Source organism: Bradysia coprophila, chromosome X (genome assembly GCF_014529535.1).
Source record: "Bradysia coprophila strain Holo2 chromosome X, BU_Bcop_v1, whole genome shotgun sequence".
Lineage (NCBI taxonomy): Eukaryota > Metazoa > Arthropoda > Insecta > Diptera > Sciaridae > Bradysia > Bradysia coprophila.
The window spans coordinates 7,115,144-7,127,511 of NC_050737.1; the positions used below are offsets into that span (position 1 = coordinate 7,115,144).

Sequence of the window (12,368 nt, forward strand, 5' to 3'; positions counted from 1 at the left end):
ACTTTATCTTAAAATTGATCTCTCTGCAAGTTTTCGTTCACATGTGATGGAAGAAAGTAATACAAAGATTGTCTTGCCATGAGAGTTTTAGAGTTTAAACGGACTATTAATCGAAAGTGTATATGGAAATTGTTGTTTGGTTGGATTAAGGGCACACGATTCAATTACCACCTTTTGCTTAAAATCTTTGCACGAAAAATACAATTACGTAAAGCACCCACTACTGCTCACAAAATATTTCTTTATTTCATTATAAAACGACGTCAATGAATTAAAAATTTTCAGATCATGTACATAGCTCGATGTCTATCGTAAACGTAATAGATATGTGCGCCACTGTTGATGTCTAAAGACAGACTTTTTGAATAATTGTATTATCTTGAAATAGTCTGCATTTCTGAGGCGTTCTAGGAAAACGAGAGTGGGACGTATCCCACCTAAAGTCGCTTGCCGGTAGCTCCTTAGAATTACTATTTAGCATACTGGAGCTACGCAGCAATAATTTGAATTTTATGTAAAAATTACAATGAAATTAAATAAATGAAATGAAATTCTATGAAACTTTAAAGAAAAATGACCAGAACCAGTCCTTTAAGCTCGATTCAACTGTCGAAGTTTTACGCTTCTCGAATTTAAAAGTTTAAAAATTTGCTGTAAATCATGTCCATATAAAGGATCGCGTACGTCCAAAATGATCTTAAAAAAATTTAAAAATCTTTGCTGACATACTCTAATACATATACTTTAGAAGCGAAATACTCATACCCAGTAAGTCCACATAAACTCAACCAAAGATTGGTTTGTGCCATGCCGTTGTCAGGTAAAGAGTATTCCCCATTTTCTTTATGTTTTATGCAATAAATCATTCAAGAACATCCTTAAAACAATTTATTGGTTTCGATCTTTGTTCTCATGTTATGTGAGATAGGGCGATAGAGCGAGTCTCAGATTTGAGTTTTTTTCTTATTTTTATTCTCATGTTACACCAGTCAACCAAATAATACCGAACAACATTTATGGATATAAGAATTACATAGAAAACTGTCAATATTGAATAAATTTTATGTGTAGAAAACAAAAAACCCACTACAAATCCATAAATTTTAACGTTGACATGCTGTTGTTTCTTCCACAATGTGAACATGGGAAAATAATAAATTCAAAGATGTCACTAAGTGGTTGTTGCGAACCATAATTAATTTTCGATTTGTAAGGTGGTCTCTTGTCGATCTATCGGAAATTTTCAATTTACCTACTGTCACTACAAAAACCCTGTCGGCACTTCAGTTAAGTAGTAGGGGATGAATAGGCAGTTATGGTAATAAAGAATTGGTAAACATTGCTTTCGGAGATAAACAATAAAAGATCGTAAGTGAAAACACCTTTCCTTTTCTTTAGGGCTACCTTTATGTCAAACAATGGCTTAACAATAAATTCAATTCTTAAAAATCAGGTTCATTTTAATGATATATTTTAATGAAATGGCGTCACGTCAGTAGTGCTCCACTTTTAATCGAATGCTCATTTTTAGTGACATTACCGATCAATCCAAAAATTTTAATCGATCGGTAATGTCGAACATACAAAAAAATCAAAAGAAAAGTGGAATTGAAAGTGAATTAAATTTTAAACAATTCTTTCAGTAGGAAAGATCTATCAAAAAACTCGATAGAATAAACTGTGTTTTCAAGCAATTAAATTGAAAAATCATAGAAAGTATTTCCGATCAGAAGAAGTGCTTAATTTTTGACTAACTCAAATCTTCAAAGTAGAAGTGCTGCAATTTTATGCAAAGGCGATCGTTATTAATTTCGATCGCCTTGGTATATATTGAAAGTTGAGCATATAAAAGAGAGATAATTTTATGACGATCGGTTAAAGGGCACCCATTGACATTTCTTGAATGAGTACAGGTCAGAGCATATTTTCTTAAATTTCTTCTTCGCTGAAATCTATTGATTTTTGCACAAAAAAATTGATTAAATTCCTTAAAACTAAAACTGTTAAAAAAGAATTCTTTTAAAATTCAAAGAAGAGTTAGAGAAACTATTTGGCAGAAACTGGCTTCGACACTCCTCGCACCTATGCATTCATCGGAAAATTATCGATTCAATTTTTGTCTAATATTTATATACAAGGGTGCATGTTCTCAAATTCTCTTGGGAAATTATTTCAGGCGAGTTTTACAAATGCTAAAAAAAAAAATCAGAAATAAGCCCCATCAATTTTCAACGGAAAATTCAATTTAAATGTAAATGGGAGGACCCCCAGCAATGATTACCAAATCACCAAATCCCTGAACTTTACCGTTTATCAAGCGAAAGAAAAAAACAAAAATAAAAATTCTGCGATGAATTAAAAATTATTTAATTCAAAATCGTAAAATTGGATTCACGTTAATTAGTGTGAGTGAACGAGACAAAGATTTATAAATTTGATTAGAACTAATCGTACGGCTACAAAAAATGAACCCGAAAACTATTCATAAAAAAGTGTGTAGAATAATAAATTGTTTATACCACAAAATGACAAAATACACATTAAACTAACCAATTTAAATGTGTAATAAAAATTCCATGCACACTAAAAAGATGAATTACTATAATACTAACGTATGTATATATGGAGACGCATGTATATATAGAGGATTATAATAATTTTATTTTCACACTAGAAAGAGGTATGTGTTCAAATTAAAACCACGAGAAAGAAAAAAAAAACAACAAAATTGTTCAGTACGATATTTATACATACACCCATTGACATATTCCGTCTACCTACGTATAGAGTGTGTTTTTATATTAGATAGTGAACATATCTCTAACCTATTCAAAAACTAATATAAGACCGTCTGAGACTATAAAGAAAAAAAAAATCGAAATAATTATGTATTTTTTATTAAAATAACGATGCTATTAATATACAACAACAAATTATCTACATAAAATAGAGATGGAAACTAATTTGATTCTTATACGACAATCCGATACTGTAAATGTGCGACAAGAACAAATATCCTGTTTGGTAATGGGTAATACCAACACAAAAAATAGCTTTCGCTCGAATATCGCGCTGTACGTTAAAACGAGACATAAGAACCACAACCATGCTTATGTATATTTGAAAACGTGAAGCTTTTGTATTGTGCCATAAACGAACTACTTCTCATAACGCAAACAGCTTCGGACTAAAACGATTGAAAAAAAAAATTTCAAATCGCTTCGTTGATTTTCGAACACTGTTGCATCCGTTTTTTATTATACCTCTTGCATTTACCGACGACATAATAATAAAAACTTAAAATCCCACCATAAAATAATAACAATAACAATAAAAATAATTATCTAAACAGTTTCGTCTATTATAATTTTCGTTTTTTTTCTTTAATAACTGCAATTTAGTGAATTATTTAAAAAAAAAAAAAATTTTAAGGAAAAAAAAATAATTTTTTTCTTCTAAAATTTGGTCAAATTGTGGTGTATGTTGTTTGATTGAGGTGACAAAAAATATTTTTTTTTGTTTTTATATTTGTTGTATTTTGTATCCGTTCATAACTGTGTGGAACGACGGGTATGACATTCGCTGACTACGACCATCGTCGCCGCCATTACTAGAATACGTAACCACGTGCTACAAAACCATAAAAATGTTGAGAGTTGTTAGTTTTATTACGGTTAAATTTAATAGCCATATTAAACGATAACATTAATAGACATATGCTGTTTAATATTATATTTAAACACGGATATACGAATTAAACTCCATAAATGAATTCGTGATATATATATGATGTACTAGATGTGCAATTTTTTTTATATATATAAAAAAAGAAACGAAAAGTCATACCGAATCGGTTCTAAATCTGAGACAACAGACACAAAAAGGTTACTGAATTGAATGCAGACAAACAGTTGAACAACATCAAATGAATCATTAACACTGCCCGAATTGTTAATGCAAGCATATTCGATGCATTGTGGTGTAACACAACGGTTAAGTTACAAGTGAAAGAAAAACAAACAGTGCTGCTGATATTGAATGGGCTGCTGTTAACAGAATAGACGTAACATCATCGTATTTTATTGTACACATCATAAACCCAAAAAAGGCGTTAAATCATAAAAATAACGATAATTAAACGGCTATGTTTTCTGACACGAAAATTGGACACAATTCGGTTTAGTTTAATGGTTTCAGTTTCTTTTGAAAAATAAATTCGAAGAGACCAAACAAACAGCACGAACAAGAGCCACCAAGAACTCTTTAAGAACATATATATTCAGAATATACTTCCAATAGTTTTTTTTATTGAAAGTATTCCATCAAGTTTGTGTTTAGTTTTTTCCGTTCGTTCGAGACAAATACTGTATCGTTGCCGGTCATTGTTATGTGATTGTGTATTTATTGCTTGCAACAAATTTTATGGTGAACTATAAAACGTTTTTATAGACTATATATTTTAAACGGAGGCATATTCAGTTAATGGGGGACTAAATTCCTTTTCAAGCAATAAAAAAAAGTTAATTGTTTCGTCGACCGATTTGTTTTCATTATTGTAACAAGTGTGAATATTGTTTTCGACAAAAAAAAATTATTTTGGCGGGCTACAGAATATTATGTGATGATTAGTATAAACAAAAATTAATTGAAAGCAAGAATAAGTTTCGCGTCTCTCAAATTGGTCCGTGAATAAATATAATGCCTGCTGGATGGAGCAAAACATTTGAAATAATATCGAGCCAAAAACATTGAAAATACCAAGTTAATATGTGCAATGTCCAAGTTTTTATTCGATAGCATGCTGCCAAAGTATCCACAATTTCAGCCATTCATTAGTTCACAAAGTTCGACATTAACCACATCAACATCGGAAGGCAGTCCGTTGACAAGTTCCGAAGGTAGTCCGACATCGCCACCAACTAGCAAAATGTATCCATATGTTTCAAATCATCCATCATCGCACAGTAGTCTGTCGGGAATGCCAGGATTTTCCGGCCTGGAGGACAAATCATGCAGGTATGTGATGTAAATAAAACTTATCTTATTTATTACATTTACGTTCCAATTGGAAGCTTTTGACAATAATAACAATATCAACACAAAACGATCGTTACCAGTGGAAAATCTGATTCACATAATTTTCAAATTAGAATTTTCTTTGTTACTTCTCTTTAAACTTTCGTCAACCATCATTCTGCATTACTATACCGACGGCCGTCGGTCCACCTATTTTTTTTTTTTTTGTTGTTGAAAGTAACCCCATACGTATGCCAACATGGCGTTATACTTTTACTCATATTGTGGTATAATGGAATCATTTAGGTATGAAGGGTGCCATCTTTTTATGGCCATTTCCCAAGAAAAGGGTATGGTTTAACGAATAATGGTGACGATCGGGGCGAAAAGTTTTTCAATTTAATTTTTACACAAATCATTTTCAATAAAAGTTTTAAGAGTTTTTCGATCAAAATATTTACTTTGGCCATTATGTCCTTTCCTTTAACAAAATTTATCATTTTAATGAATGAAGTAATTTCATATTTTTGCGGTAATGTTTTCGGAAAATTATTTTTGTAAATTATTTGCTTAATCTTTTGGAAACGGTTAGCGTATTGCCACATTAACATTGAATCTGTTACATCTTCTGTTGAAAGTATCTCCTAGAGTTTAATACAAAATCTATTACTTCATTCGATGAACATATATTTCACTATATAAGAACACGTTAACCGGCTGTCATCGCTTATTTTTATCATTCTTGTCGATAGCGATAACAGATTAGTCGATTAGTCGTTTATTCACGTCCTGTCGAATTTAATTATCCGACACCGAAATATACGTGCCTCAGTGGAGGTTTGAATAGCTCGTTGAGTCCATGATGTGACCAGCCTTACCATAAAGCTACTCGTTCACAATGAACCGTTTCGAAATGTTCAATTTGCCGTTTCATACACATAGATTGAATGTTGCAATTTTTCCGACATAGACTTATACCGTCGGGAAGAAGAAATTAACTTAAAACTCGTTCATGTGTCATACAAGAAACTGGATATCTGAGGGTTATTATGTGGTTTATTATGTGTTGAGTGAAATTTTTATCATTAGCAGTCTTTATCTCACATTTCTAAGCTACCTAAATCTTACAGTCATCAATACTTTGTCGGCGAAATATGTACCGCTTTTCTTTGATTATGCAAAGCTGAAAGGTACCACACTGAAATAGGCAACGCAACATTTCGCTTCTAATCTGAGGCCTCGAAATTTTCACCTGTGAAACGATGGGAAAATGGAATATTATTTTGTTCAAATCAAAGCGTAGGTGGAAGAGAAATTCGTACATTTTTGCAATCATTTCAAAATGGATTCACTTGAAGCGGTAAATTGACATGCGCACAAATATGAAGAGTGTACCTTGCGCTTCACGTATTTCCAATTTTCGTCAACAATCATTGCGTTTTTTGATTTAAGAAGCTAGGAAGTGAAGGGTCTTAATGTAACGGCAGTTGAATAAAGAAATATTTTTTTTGTACCATTTTTAGTAGTGAATTACAAATAGACTCTTAAAAGCCGAATTTAACAGCAACGGTTACGTCGACCTGAATGATTGGTAAGCGCGTGCTTTGCACATTAGAACAAGACGTACCGGTGAATTTAAACACACTTTCCGTCCAAACAATCAACACTTGCCGACACTTTGTTGCAGAGTAAAAGTATACCGAAATGAACTGAACAACAACAGTCGTTATAATATCGCAATGATTTCATCTATTGTATGAGTCTTTCCATTTCGCCAACATTTGTTTCCATTCAGTAAAACTTAAAGAAAACATTCTCAAACAGTCGTTCATGCCAAACATACGAGCATTTGATAACTTTCTGGATATCATTTCGTTTTCATAATTAGTTTTGTGTGTTTCGTTTCGTGTACATTTTGTATCACGAGTCTGTGTAAATTGTCTTCTTAAAAATTAATTAAAATTGTACAACACCGAGGATACGTGGTTACAATTTTATTGTATTCAATTTTAACGATTGCAGCGCAATACATATTCGGTGAATTCACATGCACAGGTACAGAGTCAGACATGCATTCTATTCCACATTTGGTTAACACAATAACTACATGCACCTGCTCGCGTCAACTTAGATTTTTTGAACTGTGTCTTGGGACTTTTATTGAAAGATTCTGCATTTATTTGGCATACTTTAGTTTAGGAAATTATTTCTGCATTAGACTTGACGTGCAGTACCTCCATTACGAATTTATGAAATGAGTTCGAAACGGATAGCATCTTAGGAATATTTTCAGGTTGTTTTCCTAGATTTAGTTCCTGTAATTGAAGAGATTCAACAAGAAAATTTTGAATTTTTAGAGTCCTTTGACCTGTGCCAGTTCTGTTTCAATATAAATTTTATTTCAAGTTTTCCAAATTAAAATTTAATGAATCTCCTCTGTCCTACTTAATTTCTAAGTCCAATGGATATAGACCGTTGGGATGTGAGTTAATTTGTTAGACTTGAAGCTTTATACAGTGGTAATGGTAAAACTTATGATGAGTAAATAAACTTACAGTACATATTAGTTATAACAATTTGATAACGCTAAAAAATGTTACCGAACATTGAACAAAAGTTTCAAAGAAAATGACATAATTTATTATCACACTCATATCTTGCACTTAACAACAATTATACTTTAGAATATAAAAAATATTTTTATTCATAAACTTCTGCTTGCCGTTGCCATGTGTAATAACTTATGTACATTTACGTTGTATAGACGAAGGAAAGAAAAAAAAACCGACAACACCAACAACAAACTTTTATTTTAGATATTTGTCGCGCCCACTATGCAACGTTTAACAAGGGAAATTGTAGATATCATAAAATAACAGAACGCTTTGTTTATGAATTTTATTTTGATTGCCATTATTAAAGACATGCTGTATGTTTAATCGATAATTCAAATTTACTGACAGACAACCAATAACTTACAGGTACACAGATAGCGTAATGAATAGTTATCAATCCATGGGGGTTCCACCATCCGCAAGTTTTGCACAATTTTATCATCAAGCAGCTGCTGCGTCAGCCGTTTCAGCTGCATCGGCTGGTGTGGTCGGGGTCGATTCGTTAGGAAATTGTACACAATCGTCAACCGGAGTTGTTTCGACTGCCGGTTCGACTGGTGCTGGATTACCAGACTTGCCGAGATATCCTTGGATGGCGTTAACAGGTGGTAATTATTTTTTGGATGTTGTCTTTTGCTTTTGTTTGCTTCTTTTTAATATATTAAATTGTAAGTACGATTATTTCAGATATATATCATTTATGGTTCGGTGGCGAAAGGTCACCGAACTATGGATGCAATGTACAATTTTCGATAGCCTTTTTAATTTGAACAATATTTTGGCTAGTATATTTTGCTGCTGTCAGGTCATTTTTTTATTTTTTGAATTTATAAAAAAAAAATAATTTCAGAGAATGTCACCGTTATATCTTCAGTTAATTCATATAATTTTCCGTACCCTTCTGCAACGCTTTAAGGAAAAGATCACGTTGCAGAAAAAAAAATTAATTTCAAGAAGTTACATTTTCTATGCAAAATATATCACGAAAATGAGCATTGACGTTAACATTACATTGACCTTCTCAATCTGAATTATTCACATTGACATCAGTCCCATGAACAACATGTTTATCAGATTCAACATAAAATCAGTTGATGCCATTTATAAAATTCAGCCTAAAATCAAACTAAGAGGAAAAACAACACTGAAACCCTATCTTATTCGGTGTTTTGAAGTCTCGTTGAATAGTGCAAAAAAAATCGTCGTCTAATTTTGTTCTTTACTATTTCGTTATTTTCGCCGTGCACCAAAATGTATTTACGTGCTACAATGTAGCATTGCTACATGCGTCGAAAACCGTACTTTTCATGTTTCAAGCACTACCTTCGACGCCCTCAGCATGTAAAATCCATTACATAACTCGGTATAAAAATGAAAAGTCTCGTTCTCGTGTGTTTATTGACCTCGGCTTCGCCTCGGATCAAAAAAATTTACACGAAGACTCTACTTTTAATCTTTTTAATCTAGTCATGTAAACTATCATTTCAGAGTCTTTCGGACATTTTTATATGTCAAAAGGTTATCAAATGTTGTCGTAATGCTCAGTATTCAATATTCTTGCAGAATAACCCCTAGCATTACTTGAAGGATGTTAAGCCATTAATCATTTAAAAACGTTCTGTTTTTCTCCCCACGGGTTAACAAACCGCAGACGGATCGTTATAATAATCGTGAGATCTGCTACTTCTTTTCACTTTTTCAAAAGGGCATCGCTCTGGAAAGATGTATCCGTTAACCTGTCACATATATAGATTTATCAGTTTGGGACGATCCTTTGTTTCCATTCCCGGTCATCACTTAAATCATGGCAGCCTTCCTGTTGCCGATAGGAACCTTTCTAAGGCGTCAGGTCCTATTGCAGCAATTTCCGAAGGAACCATCTCATAGTCTCACTGCATCCTGCGTCTTAGTTGAAGAAATTTTGGGCAGTCACATATTAGGTGTGCACCCATTTCTGCTTCTAGATCGCAGGAACATCTCGGAGCGTCCGAAAGCCTGTTTATGTACTGATTCAGCCCGCAATGTCCAATGCTCTTTTACAATCCGACTGAGGAATCGGAAGATGTAGTTCTGTCCCTTTTGCCTGGGCCGCTAAGCCTGCTTTGGCCAGCTTATCAGCTTCCTCAATTCCCTCCACTACACACCGATCAACCGATTAAAGATACTTTGATCGGTGGAAGTAATAGACCCGATAATAATGCAGGTCATGCTTGCCGTCTGTAACATGTTAAAAAAATTAAAAATTAAAAATTAGAAAATGTCATTCTATGAGAAAAAAAATTCAAATCATCACTGGTTCCCTTGGGTGGCTTAAATTACAAACATTAATTAGTAACATGTGTAAACGTTGTATGGATTGTAAACATTCATTGACCTTTGTTATTATGTCGTTAATTAATTTCATAAATTTGTTCAAACTGCTCACTGTGTATTGTGTCTTTTTTAACGCTGACTTGGACAAATTGGCTGTGATAACCATTGTGCAATGTTGTTCAACTCAAAAGTCGAAAAGTCAACGTAACGATGGTTTAATACTTTCGAATACATCCAAATTCTGAGCGAACGGTTTTCTTTTGTTTGTTATGTCCTGTTTAACGATGAAAATTATTAGGAATAATGACGTCCGTAGCGAGGAACAACATTAACCTTTTGTTTAAACCTACAAATTGTAAGAACATTGGTAAATTGGGAATATTAATGAATCGAAATGAAAAACCGGAACGCTCTAGTACATTCGAACGAATTTCGGAATCATTATGCAGAGACTAATATGCTAATCTTTATCACACCCACTCATCAATTGTTGTTAGCTGAACAATCTGTCTCAAAAAATTGACCCGTCCCTGCTCCATTTCGCGTCTTTTAGCATAAACAATGTTGTGAATCTTTGTAATTCGAACACTCTGAAGAATAATATTTTTCTTGAATTGCTTTGCTCTTGATGTCAATTTTTGTTGCGCTCAAATTTAGCACAAACTAATTTATTGATGCACTTATTTTATGTATCGTTTATTGGGTTGTTATGCGTTATGGCTGATGCAACATTGAAAATATTTATAAATTTTCTTAAGTGTATAATGTGTTTCAATTATTTTAATAAATATTTGTGTGATTTTCAAGTAGTTGCAAGTACACACAATAATCATATTTATTTGCGAATATTAGCTGCCGGCACAATGAAGTGGACGGATGTGTCCGAAAATTTCTGTGTTCTTTTTCAGATCACTCTCACTGTGTTGTTTGAGCATAACAAAGTTTTTAGATAATGATGGTTATAAAGGCATTGCGCAATTATACTCAATGTTTACCCGTCCTATTACCTATCTAACAACGGATGTTATTCGCTTTTGAACTTTCTGCTTACTGGCACAAAACTTCTGCAATTTATTTTTTTGTCTTTTCCTCTCAAACCCGGGACTGTAAATTCACGAGAAATGAATCGAACTTCAGCAATTCGCAATAAATTCTGCTGTTACGATTGTGAAAAACAACGTAGAAAATTTAAAGTCCCTCAGGAAGCAATTTTCTTACACAGTTGCAGTCAAAATACGGTTTGAAGGAATATTTTGATCTGAAATCTATTTGACAATGAAACAGAAACTTGTCAGATTGCACTCGGGAGATTAGAGAGACAGGCCGAAGGGTTTTTAATTTGTGTATTGTTTTATTGGGTAAAATCACAGAAATTCGTGAGGGTAATTACTATTGGGATTAATCGGAAATATTTTGGGATTTATTTCGAGGATTTTTTCTTTTCTTTTTTAACTTCAAAACGATTTTCCTCAGTATTTAGATACAAGAAGCTCCCAAAAGACCAAGAAAAAAACCATGGACACTAATTACCTTCTCGCAGAAAAGATATTTTTATTGTTGCGTAGAATGCACTGACTATTTTGAGAAAAACATTCCCAAATTCTCTCTTATTTGATCACATTTTTCCAAAAATATTCTTTGAAAAATGAAGGAAAAAATTAGAAAATTGGGAAAAAGGTGAAAAACTTGGAGAAAAAATTGGAAAATGGAATGGCACATAAATGGAAATAGAATCTTATACGGAGCAACTCTTTGAGCCAATCATATCTTTCATCAATCAATTGATTTCAATTGTTTCGAATAATTCCGTTTTCATGGTTCCTTATTCATTATATCTTCCCAGAATTATTGTTCATAAAACGTTAATAATGTAAGTGATTTCAATACCAACAAAAGCGAAATTTCTCATAGTTCACAATATTTTGCTCACAAACAAAATTTAAACTGGTTGATTTAATGCAACTAAACCACTTAAGATGCTCGATAATATTCACGTTTTAAAGTTTCGTATATATTCTCACAATGCTCAAACATTTAGTGTGAAACTAAGTGTATTTCGTGACGTTGGTGTGTCATCCTAAATAAAATATTTTTTAGAAAACTTTTTACAAAATCTGCACAAGAAATCTATCTTTTTTGTGGAAAATGGTTTACGACAAATACAAATTCTTAGCCCATTTGTACATTTACTTAATTCTAATTTAATCAATTTATTTACGCCAATATCTCATTCTCTTTGCAGGGCTGGTAGACAAACTTCCTAACCAAAATTATTTGAGTAATGCTGGTTATAAAGGTAGGGCCTTACATATTTTTGTGCCTTCAAACAACAATTTAAACTTTTATGTTTCCTTCCCTCATTTCAGTTCTTTTTAACATTTCTTTTTTGTAAGGTCTATCTTAATTTGGGTGTCTAACTAGGCC

General features: G+C 32.7%; 1 protein-coding gene across 13 annotated transcripts in view; it reads left to right on the forward strand.

Annotated features, from left to right (window-relative positions):
* The first annotated feature begins 2,664 nt into the window (after window positions 1-2,664).
* Window positions 2,665-12,368, forward strand: part of LOC119085744 (homeobox protein abdominal-A homolog) — a 45,619-nt gene continuing 35,915 nt past the window's right edge. For 2 of the 13 annotated variants that reach the window (XM_037196214.1, XM_037196216.1), the window contains exons 1-3: window positions 2,669-5,025; window positions 7,998-8,236; window positions 12,187-12,240. In XM_037196214.1, the coding sequence (XP_037052109.1) occupies window positions 4,775-5,025; window positions 7,998-8,236; window positions 12,187-12,240 (544 nt within the window). In that variant the 5' untranslated portion in view covers window positions 2,669-4,774. Of the gene's footprint in view, window positions 5,026-7,997; window positions 8,240-12,186; window positions 12,241-12,368 lie in introns of all 13 variants that reach the window. The other 11 variants (XM_037196226.1, XM_037196219.1, XM_037196213.1 and 8 more) reach the window with 11 other exon arrangements.